The 15,823-nt window shown below is 39.5% G+C and overlaps 1 protein-coding gene across 6 annotated transcripts in view; it reads left to right on the top strand.

Annotated features, from left to right (window-relative positions):
* FOXJ3 (forkhead box J3) overlaps positions 1–14,195 on the top strand; it is a 156,031-nt gene extending 141,836 nt beyond the window's left edge. For all 6 annotated transcript variants that reach the window (XM_082687141.1, XM_082687138.1, XM_082687136.1 and 3 more), the window contains 2 exons: positions 8,971–9,078; positions 11,130–14,195. In XM_082687141.1, the coding sequence (XP_082543267.1) occupies positions 8,971–9,078; positions 11,130–11,245 (224 nt within the window). In that variant the 3' untranslated portion in view covers positions 11,246–14,195. The remainder of the gene's footprint in view (positions 1–8,970; positions 9,079–11,129) is intronic.
* Positions 14,196–15,823: the final 1,628 nt, after the last annotated feature.

The raw sequence follows: 15,823 nt of genomic DNA, 5'->3' as shown, positions 1-15,823 counted from the left end.
GCTAGAACTTGCAGTATGTTGAATAGAAATGGAGATCCTTGCTTCGTTCATGGTCATAGAAAAGCTTTCAAGTTTTTCACCATTGAGCATGATGTTTGCCATGGGATATTAATAAATGGCTTTTTTATGGCTTTTTTAATGTTTAAGTAGTTTTCTTCTATTTCTAATTTATTGAGTATTTTTTTTTTAAAGATTTTATTTATTTATTTGACAGAGAGAAATCACAAGTAGATGGAGAGGCAGGCAGAGAGAGAGAGAGGGAAGCAGGCTCTCTGCTGAGCAGAGAGCCCGATGCGGGACTCGATCCCAGGACTCTGAGATCATGACCTGAGCTGAAGGCAGCGGCTTAACCCACTGAGCCACCCAGGCGCCCTATTGAGTATTTTTAATTATGAAAGGGTGTTGACTTTGTCAGTTACTTTTTCTGCATCAGTTGAAATGAACATGTAAGTTTTTTCCCCTTTCTTTCTGTTAATGTGGTGTATTACATTGATCACATTTCATACGTTGAACCACCTTTTTATATTCCAGGAGTAAATCTCACTTGATCATCATGTTTAATCCTTTTAATACAGTATTGAATTAATTTTGCTAGTATTTTGTTTGGGATTTTTGGATTGGTGTTCATAAGGGGTATTGGTCTCTAGTTTCCTTTTAGATGTCTGTCTCTTTTTTCTGGTATTGGGCTGATTTTGGCCTCAGAGGATGAGTTAGGAAGTGCTTTCTGTCTTTCAGTTTTTTGAAAAAGTTTGAGAAGAATTGGTGTTAGTTCTTTAAATAGTTAGTACAATTCACCAGTGTAGCCATCAGGTCCTGCAGGGGCTTTTCTTTTTTGGGAGATTTTTGATTACTGATTCAGTCTTACTAGTTTTAGTTGTATTCAGATTTTCCACTTCTTTGCAAATTTCTCTTGGTGGCTTTGTGTTTCTAGGAATTTGTTCATTTCATCTAGGTTATCTAGTATGTTTGTGTGCAGTTGCCCATAGTACTCCTATGATCCTGTTTCCTTCCTTTTTTGAGGAGGTCCTTTTTTTTTGTAGACTCAGTAGCATGCTCACTTTCAATTCTCATTTTAGTTATTCTCTACTTCATTTATCTCAGCCCTAATCTTTATGATTTCCTTCTTTCTGCTAGTTTTGGATTTACTCTGTTCTTTTTGTAGGTCTTTAAGTTGTAAAGTTAGGTTGTCAATTGAGATATTTCTTGTTTTTTTAATGTGTTTATAGCTGTAAATTTCCCCCATGACACTGCTTTTGCTGTTTTCCCTATGTTTTCATATGTTATGTTTTGATTACATATGTCTCAAGTTTTTTCTAATTTTCTTTGTGATTTTTTTTTTCTTTGATCCATTGGCTGTTTGTGTTTAATTTCCACAAATTGGAGAACCTTCCAGTTTTATTTCTGTTACTGATTTCTGATGTCATCCTCTTGTGATCAGAAAAGATACTTTGTGTATCTATCATTTAAAATCTGTTAAGACTTAAATTTGGAACCCAACATATATGGTCTATCCTGGGAAATACCCTGTGTGCATTTGTGAAGAATGTGTATTTTGTTGTTGGGTAGAATGTTCTTTATTTGTCTGTTAGATATAGTTGGTTTATTCTGTTAAATCCTGTTTCCTTACTTCTCTCTGGTGGTTCTTTCCGCTGTTGAGTGTCAGGTATTTATATCAACAACTATCATTGTAGAGTTGTTCGTTTCTTTCAGTTCTGTCAGTTTGTGTTTTTTGTTTTGCTGTAGTCTGTTATTAGATGTACAAGTGTTTATCTTTTTTCTGTATTGAACCTTTTATTGATAGGTAGTGTCCTTCTTTGTCTTTGTAACCTTTTGATTTAAAGTCTATTTTGTCTGATTAGTATAGCAGTCCCTACTCCCTTTGGGTTACTTTTTCCATCCTTTTACTTCTCATTCTATTTGTGTTTTTGGATCTAAAGTGAGGGTCTTACAGATATGTGTTCTTACTCATTCTGTCATTCTCTCTTTTGATTGGAGAATTTAATCTGTTTACATGTAAAGTAGTTAGAGATAAGGAGTGATTTCTGTCATTTTGCTGTTTCTTTTCTGTCTAGTTTCTGTCCCTTATTTTTTGCATTCCTGTTGTCTTTTGTGTTTTGTTGACTTTCTATAGTGAAATGTTTAAATTCCTTTTGTCTGTATTGCATAGCTCTTTGTAGTTACCATGGGGATTGGGTTTACCAGCCTAAAGTTTTAACATTCTAATTTGAATTTATATCAGTACAACTTTTATAACATAAAGAAACTCTTCTCCTTTACAGCTCCATTTCTACCCCTTTTGATTGTTGATGTCACAAAATCACATCTTTATGCACAGTGTGCCCCAAAACCTATATTAATAATGCCTTTAAATGCGTTAGTCCCTCAAATTATGTAAAAAACATGTGGCGTTACAAGTGGAAGTTATAATAATACTTGTGTCTAAACTAATCACTTTTAGAAAATATATTAGTCTTTCCAGTCATGTATAAAAGAAAAAGTGGAGTTCTGAATTGTTGCCACAGTAATACTAGCTCTTTTGATTGCTTTTATAATAACCTGTATTGATATCTTTTTTTCTCCATAAAGCTTTGAGTTACTGTCTGATGTCCTTTTATTTCACCCTGTAGGACTCCTTTAAGGATTTCTTGGAGGGCTAATGGTAGCAAACTCCTTTAGCTTTTGTTTATCTAGAACCATCTTAATTTCTTCTTCACTCTTGAAATGGACAGTTTTGTTGGGTATAGCAGTTCTTGGTTGATACTTTTTCTTTTTAGCATTTTGAGTAGATTGGCCCATTGTCTTCTAACTCCCAAAGTCTACCATGAGAAATCTGCTGATAATCTTATTGAGGTTCCCTTGTCTGTGAAAAGTCACTTATCTTGCTCCTTTCAAAATTGTCTCTTTATCTTTGGCTTTTGAAAACTTGATTATAATATGTCCCTTGGTGTGGGTCTCTTGTGGATCTCATCTTACTAAAGTCTGTTGAACTTCTTGGATATTCTCATTCTTTGTTCAGCCATTATTTATTCAAATAGTCTCTCTGTCCCATTCTTCCTCCTTCTGGGACTCCCACAATGCATAGTTGGTTTGCTTGATAGTGTCCCCCAGTGCCTTAGTCTCTATTTAATTTTTTTCAATTTATTCTTTCTGTTACTTACCCTTGATAATTTTCATTGTCCTATCTTCAGATTCACTGATTCTTTCTTCTGCCCACACAAATTTTTCTTTGAATCCTGTAGTGAATTTTTCATTTCAATTATTGTAATTTTTAGTTCTAGAATTTCTTTTTTATTTCTTTTTGGTTTTCTCTCTATTGATATTTCCAGTTTATTCATACATTGTAATTATGACTTTTTCCACATCTTCCTTTAGTCTTTGAGCATCTTTAAGACACTTGTTTTAAAGTCTGTAGTAGATCTGCCGTCAGATCTTTTTCAAGGACAAGTTTTGTTGATTTGTTTTTGCTTTGAATAGGGCATACTTATCTGTTTATTTGTATGCTTTGTGATTTTGTAGTTGAAAACTAGACACTTGAATCTAAGAATGTGGTACCTACCTATGGAAACTAGATTCTGTTCCTTCCCCGGGTTTGCTGTTTTCAATTATTTTGCCTTCTGTTTTTGTTTTCTTGATGGCTGCAAGGTATCCTTATGCTAAGGTTTGCCCTAAGGTCTTCTCAGGTCTTCTCTGTGTCTGTACTTTTCTCTTGGCAGAGGTGGTCACTTTCTAATTTTCCCAGTATATATGATTGTTTTTCAGTGTCCTGGCTTTTAATGTCTGCCTCCTCAAAGGGTAAAAAGAGAAAAATGAAAGAGGGGAGAAAGGAGGTTAGTAGCCCCCTTATAACCCCTGGAAATTAGTTCATTTGGAGGGTAGGTGCTTTGCATCATTGGTGGAATGTGCAACAATGGCCACCCTTCTTTACATCTGCATCTCTGTAATCAGAGTACAGATCTGCAATATTTGGAGAACAGAGGCCTCTTCACCTACAGTGGCTCTTGCAAGCTGTGTGAGTTTTTCCAGGAACACATGCACAGCTACTGCCATCGGGTTGGGATGAGGGATAGGTAGCTACTGTTGGGCTAAGAGCTGGAATTGACGAAAAATAACTGCAATTTATTACATAAGCCTTCCTCTATGCGTTGCAAACTCAGTAAACTTCGGAGTTCCAAATTCTCCAGTGTTTTTTGTTGTATCAGACAGTCTACCAGTGTAATTTTACCTAGGTTAGAAGACAGATTCCTGGTGCTTACTACTCCACCATCTTCTCAGAATCCTCCCTTTATTCCTTTTTAATTGTCAAGATCTATATAACTTGGCATGCATTTCACTTATTTACCTTCTTTTTCTCTCTTCTTGTAGATGGACAGCTTATCTTCTTTGATCCTCTGGTAGGTTTCAGACCCATAGTTTTTCCCTTTCAGGATACATCACTTTTACTTTTCCATCTTGCATTAAATCTCAGAGGTGTACCATCCTTTCTGTTCTTTGTCCCTTGGTTTTTCTTTCCTTTTTTATTTCCCTGTCTAACCAAAATAATTCATAAAGTTAGCTCTTCCAAGTGCTGCCATTTTCTCTGCCAAATACTCTCAAATCATTTCAGCCAGCTTTAAAATGCTAATAGTGGGGGTAGATACCTGTGTTGTTTACAAAATTATTGCCTGTGGCAGATTAGAAAGTTCTAGGAAGAGAAGTAGAAGAAGGTGTGGGTCAGTCTTAAAGAGAGAACTATTTCAAGGGCCATTGTAAATGTTAGCCAGTAGCTCCCCTTTTCTGGAATTTCAGTTTATGTGGTGAAACAAGATTTTCTTCGATTTTGTGACCTAAATTTCTAAGTAAGGTCGAAGTGTATCTTCTGGCTTTGGAACTTGGCACTCTTGGTCATGGAAAAAGTACTAATTATCTGCTGCTGCTGTCCCATGTGAGAGTGGCCAAGCATCACTTCTGTATTCTTTCTAGACTGAGATCATGGGTTATTTCTCAAAGCCTTTTGTTACTCCATGGTCATTTCTCCTTGACCTTTGACCTGGATTTATTTGGATCTGGTACTCTGATTGTTTTAATTTTTTCTGCCATCTTTCCTTTTTATTGCCATCACCTTCCTTCTCTAGGGTCCCCACAACTCACTTGATTCTCAGTCCTACTCCACTAACAGCCTATTAAAAAGGCAGAAGACCTATCATTTTTCCTCATTTTTATCCTCTCCCAACTCCTCTTCCCCTTTTGTCTTTTCCTTCTGGGTCAGAAGAACTTTATCCAGCCTTGGCCTGCCAAGCCATGTTGGCTTTTGTCAACACTTCTCTGATCAGTGCTAGTTCTCCAGGTGTTTGTCACCTTGTACCCACTGATGTCTTCTCATAGACACTCAGGTTTTTTACATGCCCAGCCTGCTTCCTTTTTAAGTCTAAGCCTTTTTCTATCATTATTTTATTCTCTTCACATCCCTCTTTATCTGATCCATTCCGATATTATCCCACTTCCTGTCTCTCTACCCCCCAGCACATCTTTGCCACAAATTCAAAATGGAATGTAAGAGGGGACTTGAGCTGTTAATTTTATCCTTTTATCTAACAGATAAAAGCTGTTAACTGAAACTGAGACCAGAGAGAGAAAGCAACTTGCCTAAAATTACAAAGTTCATTTGGGTATAGATCTTGACTCCCTGAATATAGTCTGTCCATATCCTTCAAACTTTCCTTTTCACTTCTGCCTTCAAGATTCACCTTCTTGCAAATACCTCTTTGGGCTTCCTAGAGGTGCTGTAATGTGTTAGCATGGAAGAGAGAAGGGAAGAAGAAAAGGATGTTATAGTACACAGTGTCTCTCCTTTCTAAATCATTTTACCTGTGTTTATAATTTGTCTTGTCCAGTAATGTTTAAGTCTTCTAGCTGTGCTGTTCTTAATGAGGGCTCAGCTTAAAGGTCATTAAATAAGGATAGGTGTACATTTCATACAGATATTTATTTAAACTTTTTCTGTGCCTAACTATGTATTGGGCAGTAGGGATGAAAAAATAAGTCCGGATATCCTCTAATCTCAAGGAGCTCATAGTCTGGTGTGATGAAGACTGCACTTCTGCCATAGAACAGTGGAAGTAAGAAAACAGGGCTTAACTGTCTAGGGGAGATAGAAAAACTTCCTAGAGGAAGACAGCTTGAAGCTGGCTTTGCAGGATAGATGGGATTTTTATAAGACACAGATATATCTGATCACTTCTGTGCTCAAAATCTTTCATCAGTGCCCAGTTTTCTCAGTAAAAAACAAAGTCTTTGTGGCCTATCTAGTGTCACACAATCTGGTCCCCCATTACTCTCTGACCTTGTATCCTAATCCCCTCCCCTCAGCTCTCTAATCCCATACTGGTGGCCTCCTTAGTATTCTTTGAACATACCAGGCACACACCACCTACCTCAGAGCCTTTTTTGTAGCTGTTTTTTCCTTTGTGTGGAGTGGTCTTCTCCCAGATAGATATATGGCTCACTCATGTCCTTAATCTTGTTCATTTTTTTTTTTTTCTCCATAAATACCTCCTCAAGTGATGCCTTCCCTGACCATTCTGTTTAAATGGCACTTATGTCCAACACTTCTTGTCCCCTCTCCCTGCTTTATTTTTTTCTGTAGTGTGCATAACATATTTAGTTACTTTGTTTGCTGCCCTCAGCTTGAGAATATGCTTCAAAAAGAGGGAGTTTGTTGGGGTGCCAGATTGGCTTCATTGGTAGAGCATGCGACTCTTGATCTTGGGGTCAATGGGTTCAAACCCCAGGTTGAGCTTACTTTAAAAAAAAAAAAAAAGACAGGAAGTTTATTTTTTTCATTTCTGTATACCCAGTGCCTAGAGCAAGCCTATAACATAAATAACTCCTTGAATGAATGAATGGTCATTCAACAAGAGTCTACTTCCAATAATATGTGATTAGATTTTTAAATTCTATGTTCTAAATGTTGTAGGATCTCAGAAGTCATTGAAAAGTACATTGGAAGTTAATTTTTTGTTTAACAAGTCCAGGTTGACTCATTATTTAGAATAGAATGAGAACATGAGGAAAAAAAGAGGAGTAATGAGAATTTCTTTATGAAAATAAAAGTGTTAGGAATGTGGCAGAATTTCAGAAAGTTCATCTGTTTAATGTGGGTGACATGTTTATTCCTGTGATCCTTGTTTATTCCTGTAATTCTTCTCTAGTTGTTACCTCACTCCCCTTTTAAGTTAAAAATTACTGAGCCAAAAACAATACATACACAGAATTTCCATAAAAATCAGTTGTCTTTTGATTGTGATTTGAGCTCTTACAGATGAGTAGAAAGAGAACTAAGATTTTCTAACACAGGCTGAGAAGTCACTGATAAACCATTGAGTGTGTAACTGAGAGTGGCATGGCCTCTCCAGCCTGTTGCAGTTTTAGGTGTGCTGGCCACTCATGTGAAAGCTAATCAGCACTTGGGGGTGGGTTTTTTCCTCTAAGAATGTCCCAGAGCTACAGGTTAGTGTAACTCTTCTCTCTTTTCTTCCTAAATCTTCAGTATGGTAAATTGGTCGGAGAGCTTAGTTCTGACTGTAAACTTCACTATTAAAAGGCATGTTGTCTTGGGAGGCAATGGCTGGAAGTCAGAAGTGCTGGGTTCTGTCTCATTTTCTCTCTAGTTTTATGTCCTCATCTGCATGAACAGAGGTAGGCCTGAATTAGGCTATCTCAGAGGCTGTTTTAAGCGTGGACAGTCGACATTCCGGTGACAGGTAAAAACTTGTGAGTAGCCAAATAGTGTTTTCCTACCTTGAGTCTCTTTTTAGTTGCCTCTGGGAAAATGGTTGCTGTTTACTAGTTTGATTACAGTATTGTTAGATGCAGTTGTAATTTGTGTGATACAAGGGATTCCTAAGGGAGAAATAGCCTTTTCCAGTATTCCAGATGTTCCATACAGTGTGAGCCAGTGTTCTGCTTCTTCTTCCCCAGAAGCAGTTGTGGGGGTAGGCATGTGATGTTTGCTCCCTTTCCTTTCTACTTTGCATTAGGATGCAGTGTAATTGACATTTTAGAGCTGTTCTGTTTAATAGCGCCTGCCGACAAAAATATATTTAAGAATCTTCAGAAATGCCATTCAAATGAGTTGTTTCCCACCTTCTCACTTTTTTTTTTTTTTTAAGATTTTATTTATTTATTTGACAGAGATCACAAGTAGGCAGAGAGGCAGGCAGAGAGAGAGGGAGAAGCAGGCTTCACACTGAGCAGAGAGCCTGATGTGGAGCTCAATCCAGGATCCTGAGACCATGACCTGAGCTGAAGGCAGAGGCTTAACCCACTGAGCCACCCAGGCACCTTGCCACCTTCTCACTTCTAAATAATACTTTTTTCATCACCTTTACTTGGTATAGCTCTTTCAAATTTGTGCAAATCTTTCCTGTCACTTTGTGCCTCCGTTCATTTTGTTAATCAGCTAGGGTACACATAGATAAGTCTACTTTGAAAGTGAGAAAATCAGGGAGAGAGGTAGAGTGGTTAGTAGAAAGAGCCTATGATATAGCAGAACTGAATGCTAGTGCTAACCCTGTCAAACTGATGTGCCTTTGGGCACATCAGCTTAGTCTTTCTGAGCCTCAGTTGCCTCATCCATAAAATGGGGATAATCCCCGTCTTGCCCTCATTTTGGACTTAGTGGGAGGCTCAGATGGTAGAACAGTTAAGAAAATGCTTTTGAACTATTATGAGGTGTGTAACAGCAACAGTAAAGATGACTTGCCTGGAGGCTTCCAGACAGAAAGAGGCAGTGCCAGAATTAGCATCAGTGTACTCACACTCAGCCTGGTACCACCTTTGGTATTAGCATCTAAAAGGAGTAATTTTTCTTTCTCTTTTCTTGCCTTACCTGCTTAATTTAGTTCTAGGTGATAATTTTATTAAGGTTTTAATGTTTGACTTGTTTTATTTATGTAAGTATGTTTCCTTCATTCTGCTTTTCAATCTGATTAGGAAATTTGTACATAGACTCCAGGCAAAATCTCCCTCCTTCAGTGATGCCGCCCCCTGGTTACCCTCACATCCCACAGGCACTCAGCACTCCAGGAACGACAATTACAGGTAATTTGGGGTGTGTTGTATTACAGTTGGTACTCAGAGAGTAATATTAAAAAGACTTCAGCTGTCCCATTGTGAGCGAGTCTGTTCTGGAGGGAGTGAACTCCTGGGTAAGGGAGGATGGGGTGACAATCTTATAGTTACTTGGCTTCAGTGTTGGGTGAAGGGGTTCAAGTGTCATTTGGTGTTTGGACCATATGACCTGAGTCTCTCTGATGTTGTGATTCTCATTATTGTCCTGCCTCTCTAAAGAGGTCCAGGGGCATTAGAGCTTGTCCTGGGGTCTTAGGGATCTTTGTGGCTTTTTGACTCTGACGCAACTTGAGTAGGCTTAAGAACCAGCTTTGGTTAGCTTCGTATATTCTGCTCCATTCGTTCTGGTGTCCCCCCAGCTCTCGTTTCTGAGGAAGTCTCTTACAGAGTTGCAGGTGCATAGTAAGGAATTTATAAGTTGCAGGAGTTGCTGCTAGTTCATAAACTGTTCCCCCTGGGTTCCTGAATGAAGGAGAAGTTACATTTTCAGGGCAGCAAAGGCAGGCACATGGTTAGAGGTAGAAGGTAGCTTAAGGATGATCTAGATGAGGAAGTGCCAGCTCAGGAGAAGAGATATCTTGCCCAGAGCTGCCAGTTTGCTATAACCAAACCAAGACTCAAGTCTTAATATCTGGATTTAGAGTTTGTTGCTGATTTTTCTTATGTACCATGCTTCCCTCCAGTTGGGCTGCTCAGGGAACAGAAAGGTCATGTGCAGATGTGAATTGAAAACCTCCAAAGAAGTGTGTGCCAGGTAGTATGGAGGAAGACTTGTGGCCAAGTAACCTGTTCTTTGATGGCCAAGGAGGAATAAGTATTATCTGTCCTTATCACTCACCAGGAACTTGTAGGTGGCAGGATCTGGTAGTTCAGACTCTGGGACCAGATTCTCAGGGTTTGCCTTCTGGTGCTTTGCCACTTGATAGCTACCTTAATCCTCCTGGCTCATGAGGCCTTCTTGTCTGTTAAAGGGAACTTAGAACATTGCCTAACTCCTGGGGTTGTTAAGAGAATTAAATGAGGATTAGATGTAAGTCACTTAAATTTAGCACCTGGTGCATAGTAAGGAATTTATAAGTTAAAAAATAAATAAAGGCATTTCTGCTATACTGCAATATATTGAAAATCTTAGCATTTTATAAAATGATGCATTAAAAATTACAGGGCTTATAAGAAAAATGAGATTAGCAGCAGATTGCTTGAAACTTTGTAATTGAATCAAGCAAATCAAACAAAACTGCAACAATCCAGTAAAAATTCCACATTAAAAGGATATGTTTAATTCCTAATAGAAGAATGAATTCTGCAAATAGCTAGAGGTTATTACTTGAGAAAAAAGTCTGGTTTGGAAGGGGGTTTGTCAAAGCTGTGGAAACAAGGGCACAGTGCATCAAAATTGGGGAGCACGAGCTGCACACGACCACAGTAACCTAAGGAGAGTGTGGAGAGGGCGGGCATCCTGTTCTCCACTCTGATCTGCCGTGGCTTCCCTGCACTCAGCTGTGTTGATGTTCTCTGTGTTCACCCACTATTACTTGGTGGCCCGAAAGTTAACTTGCTAGTGAGAGTTCAGGATGACCCAGTGTGACGTCACTGGTGCACTATGTCATTCTCCCTTTACCATTCTCCTGGGAGCTAGTTCTTGTTACTGAAACATGCATTGATGCAGGACAGACTAAGAGAAAGGGCTGCATCAGCGTTTGGGCACCCTAGTATTCTTTCTATGCCCTTCTTGCTACCTCCTGGTGGAATCAAAACGGGTATAGGTTTTGGAATCAAGGGAACTGAATTCAAATCTCTTCCCCTTACTAATGTATGACCTTGGGTAACTTGCTCCATTCTCTTTAACCTCTGCCCTGTCATTCATAAAATTAGGGTCATAAGAGCTACATCGGTGAAGGCTTCTGGGTGGATTAGGAGGATATATGCACCGAGGGCCTGGCACAAAGGAAGTGCTAAGTAGGCATTCATTTATTCCTTTCTTCATTACCCAAGTCACTGCTGACATTGCCTCCTTCCAGGCCATCACGGAGCCATGAACCAGCAGCACATGATGCCTTCCCAAGCCTTCCAGATGCGGCGCTCTCTGCCTCCGGACGACATCCAGGATGACTTTGATTGGGATTCAATTGTGTAGAGCTTGTTTCTGCAAGGCACCAGACCCCAGCATCACCTTTCTGTGCAGTGAAGGGGAAAGATTTAAGAGAATCCAGTTGAGAAAACAAAGTTGCTAATCACTTTACCGATGTTATCAAAATTTCTTTTGAAGACAATCAAAAAGATTTTAGCTGGATAACTTACTGCTTTTATCTGACCCAAACAAGTACTACATGTTTGTCTCCCTGCCAGCTGCCCTACGTAGCTCCTAACTGTTGTGTGATTTGAACGGCTTTTGCATATTTGTGTCAGTTTGATGTTGACCACAAGTGCCAGACTGATTTTTCAGACAGAGCCTATTTTGCTGCAAGCAGTTTATAGATACATATGTGTAAATATATGTACAAAAATTACTGAAAGGCTTCAGTTTTTCTAATTGGATTACTACGTCTTGAAAAGAAAGTTACTGTGAGTTTTTATTCCTTGTTAGGCTATTTTCTGCAGGATGCGTTTAACTGATGTAGGCAACTGAAAGGAAATAGATTTTTTCAAAGCCCAGTTCCCCTTATTTAATCTTTTTCAGAAATGTGGGTATTGAGTTCTACTCAATAAGTCAGAGAACCCAGAGTTTGATACTCTCCAAACAATCCAGAGGGGCATGAAGACTGACCAAATTTGTTTTGATGTTTGGGGGATTACAGAGTTTATGTTGTACCTTGTCAATGTCTGTTTTCCTAAGTCTGCATTAACAGTTCTGAAATGTATTTGATCGGTTAGCAGCTGGGCATTGCTTGGCTCTTTAACAAAATCATTGCCTCCATATTCACTCATGTATTTATTATTCAAAAGTGTTATTTTAATATTTATTGCTACCTTCTGTGAATGCTCAGCTCCTATATGGTTCATTAAGGAGAAGTATGGTGTCTGAAAGCACAGAATTGTTTTACTTAAGAGTTTACAGACAAGACAATCAGAGAGATTGTGTCGTTCTCTTTATCCTCGCTCCTTTTACCATGTGAGTATATTTCTCTATCTTAGCATTCCTGCTGATTGAGATGTATTAGCAAAATAGGATTTTTCTGGAATTCGAATCAGAGTTCATTTGGGCAATAGAACAGCAGGACACTGTTGATAACGCGAGTTTCCTCACTCATTCTGTTTCCATTTCGGAAGCACTGAAAGGAGGATAGAGCCACACACAGATTTTATTTGCCTCAGTCTTCAGTGCAGATATCCTTAAGTCGTCCGCTGTTTCTCTTGTCCTATGTGTCTGTGTACGCATGACGTTTGGTTACTTTGAAATACAGCGTGCCTCCTTGGGGTTTTTATTAGTTGTTTCTTGTTTTGTTTCATATTGTATCATAGTTACTTTGCATGGATTGTCTTAGTTTTATAATAAAAGTAACAGAAATGAGATTTTTTTTAAATGAATAGATTTTAAATTGGTTCTTTAGACCATAAAAAAGGCAGAATTTCTTTCATTTATAATGGGGGAATGATATGTTCCATCAAATCAAGGAATAATAACTGTTCACTGGTTGTTTTTTAGCATCTCTCGTCTCTGTCAGCCATGCTTTAAGTCACTTTAATTAGCCGTAGTGATAATGTGGTTGAGTGTTCTCTACTTGAACTAAACAGATAGACATCTTTGTTTCTGTATGTGTGAATGTGAGAGTGTTTGTCAGTGTGTGTGGGGTGTTTGGTTTTTTGTTGTTGTTGTTGTTTTTGGTGGTTTTTTTTTTTTTAATGGAGTATTGCCTTTAATGAATCACTGGGAAGCCAGTCATAGTAAAGGCTGGTGAGGTTGGGGAGAAAGGAAGGGCTTTATGTTCTTTTGTTTGGACCCTGCTTGGAATGAGAAAAGAAGGTCAGTTCCAGCCCCTTGGATCAGTGAAAATCAGGAGGATTCTGGCAAGGCCAACAGGCCCCTTAAACAGATCAGAGGCAAGATGAGATAGCAGCAGGCCCCTTAAACAGATCAGAGGCAAGATGAGATAGTAGCCTGCAGAGCAAAAACTTGAAAAAATGGGGCGGGGGGGGGGGATTTTCAATAGTCTGCTCAAGTCACTGTTTTCTGGATACCAAAATAGCTGTTTTGAAACTTTAAATTGCTTGGGTAGCAATGTGCACTTTAAACAATTTGGGTATTGGAATGCAGTCTTACCTTGAATGATTTGAGTAGAAACCACTGATGAAGATTTTACAAATTTTGTGAAGCTAAATTCCTATTTGGCAATCATTTACTGATTTGCAGTGATCAATATTTCTATGAGAATTTAAATTTACCACAAGTGGCCCTGGAGGCAGAGCCTCCACTGAGATCCATTGCACTCTTTTGATTCTGGGAGCCCAGGAGCCTAAGACAGGCCTTCTAATGGGCTCCAGCTAGCCCGAGCCATCGGGTGGGGTGCAGAGCATCCCCTCTAGTGGCTCTTTCAGTTGGTAGTTGTTAATGCAGAGCGAGTTCTGTTTTGGGTCTAAATTGACTGAAGACTTTTGGGGAAAAGAATAATAAATGCATATAATCAAATGGGGGTACTCTGTCCAGGAAAATAATCCGACTGGCATTTGTGGCAGTTTTTGAAATGTAAATGTATTCATGTGTGTTCTTGTAAATACATGTCTCTCAGATGTCCTTTGAAGTGGGAGGGAATCAATCCGGGGATTATTTCAAATGGAATAGAGTATTTTGATATTGTTCATTCAGAGGGTGATGTGTACATATCTATATTGTATATATGTGATGAAAATGCATTGGCTTTTTGTGCAAACACAATCTGCTCTCTGTACTGCTGTTGGACAGTCAGTGTTTTAATGTTTCTACAGTTTTGCTATTGCACGATTTCATATTTTGCCTCTATGATGAACGGCACCCATTCTTTGTAACTGTTTAGTGCTGTAAAGAAATACCCCAAGTGTCATTAGGATTGTTGCTGCCAGAACTGATATGCATGAATGGCACTTAAAATAAATATATTATGTTAACTCTATCTACAACACCAGTTGGTCTTTGTCATTTGCTACAATTGAGGGAACAAGATTGGAGCCAGACCCCATGCAGAAACTTGCAGACAGTCCTTATGGTCTTGGAGATTGTGTCCTGTGTGGTGTTGCCTTTAGGAGTATCCCACTAGCTCTGTGAACTTTTCATTGCCTTCAAAATGAGGAAAATACCTATTTCCTAGAGTGGTAGTGGGAGTAAATTAATTAATGCATTTAAACATTTAAAATAGTACCTGGAACATGAAGAAATACTCAGCATGTGCCAAGTGCTGTGCTAAGTAGATACTGTTATCCTCATTTTACAGTGTGGTTACAACTCAGAGGTACAGTGGCTTACCCAGATCCTTTATTGGTATTGACAGAACTGAGTTTGAAACAGGTTGTTTGATTCCAGTGCCATGTTCTTTTACACCAGCCTCTGTTAGTTTCAAGAAATTCCCCTGCCCTACCCGTATCCTTGACCCCATTCTTGCCCCCACATCAGCTTTCCCAGCCACAACTCCTGCCCCTTTAGTTGAGTGCAGACTTACCCAGGACAGCCAACAGACACCAGCTCAGGCGGACAGCCCAGGGGAGCCGCTCTGAAGGTGTACCCTGGCAAGGCAAGGTTCTGGTGGTGAGGAGTCGGGTTATGCTGAAGGCTGAGGTAGTGGTCGCAGGAGGGCCTCAGCCTGGCATGTGCTACTTAAGTTGAGTGCTGAAAGGGTCCTGGACAGACAGGAGGTTTTTCCATTTACACCACTGCTCTGAGCCAGGCACGGAAGCTAGATTAGCATAGGGGTGGGGATCACAGCGGAAATGATGGTTTTGCTGGTAAAGACCCAAGCACAGCAATCCTGTGATAAGTGGTGGGGTTCCAACTTGACTGATAGGGATACAGGTTCAGAGGCTAAGCACTGAACAGACCAACAATACTGCTGAAGTTAGAACGTGAAGCTGCAGTCTGCCTAATTCAAGAATGGGAGGGCTTCCTTCCAATCCCATAATCCTGCTCAGGGCCTCTTCCTGCTTCTAACTGAACCCATATTATCATTGCCAGGAAAAGTTATTTATTGCAATTTTACCACTGGGGAAACTGAGGCTCAGAAAGTTTAACTTGCTTAAGTTCTCATAGCCAATAGAGGACTTGGGATAATTCAGTCTGACTCCAAGGCTCTTTTCTTTTCTTTCATTTTTATTTATTTATTTGAGAGAGGGACAGTGAGAGCATGAGAGGGGGGAAGGTCAGAGGGAGAAGCAGACTCTCCGTGGAGCTGGGCCAAGGCTCATTTCTTTTTACCTCACTGCCTTCCAAAAGGGAATTTTCCCAAAGCCAGAGGTAATGTCTACCCACCAGTGTCTGTGTGTCTCTGGGAGGGAGGGGCTCTGTTTGCCTCCCATTATAGGTAAATCGTGGTCATTAGCAGTGTCTCCGAAAGGCTGCTGTAGTAGGGGCTCGGTTAAATCCAGTCACTTTGTGCTGATTCAGGCACAGCTGAAGTGCAACTTTGGGCTAATCAAATGAAAAAAGTAAACAAGATCATTAAGATGCATGTTTAATTCTCAAGGCTTTGACATGTTCCAGTGTGCAAAGGGCTGCTATTTATAGATGTGTCCTTACCAGCTGGATGAAGCC

Source organism: Mustela nivalis, assembly GCF_964662115.1.
Source record: "Mustela nivalis genome assembly, chromosome: 10".
NCBI classification, from domain to species: domain Eukaryota; kingdom Metazoa; phylum Chordata; class Mammalia; order Carnivora; family Mustelidae; genus Mustela; species Mustela nivalis.
This window is presented reverse-complemented; position numbering and strand designations above follow the sequence as displayed.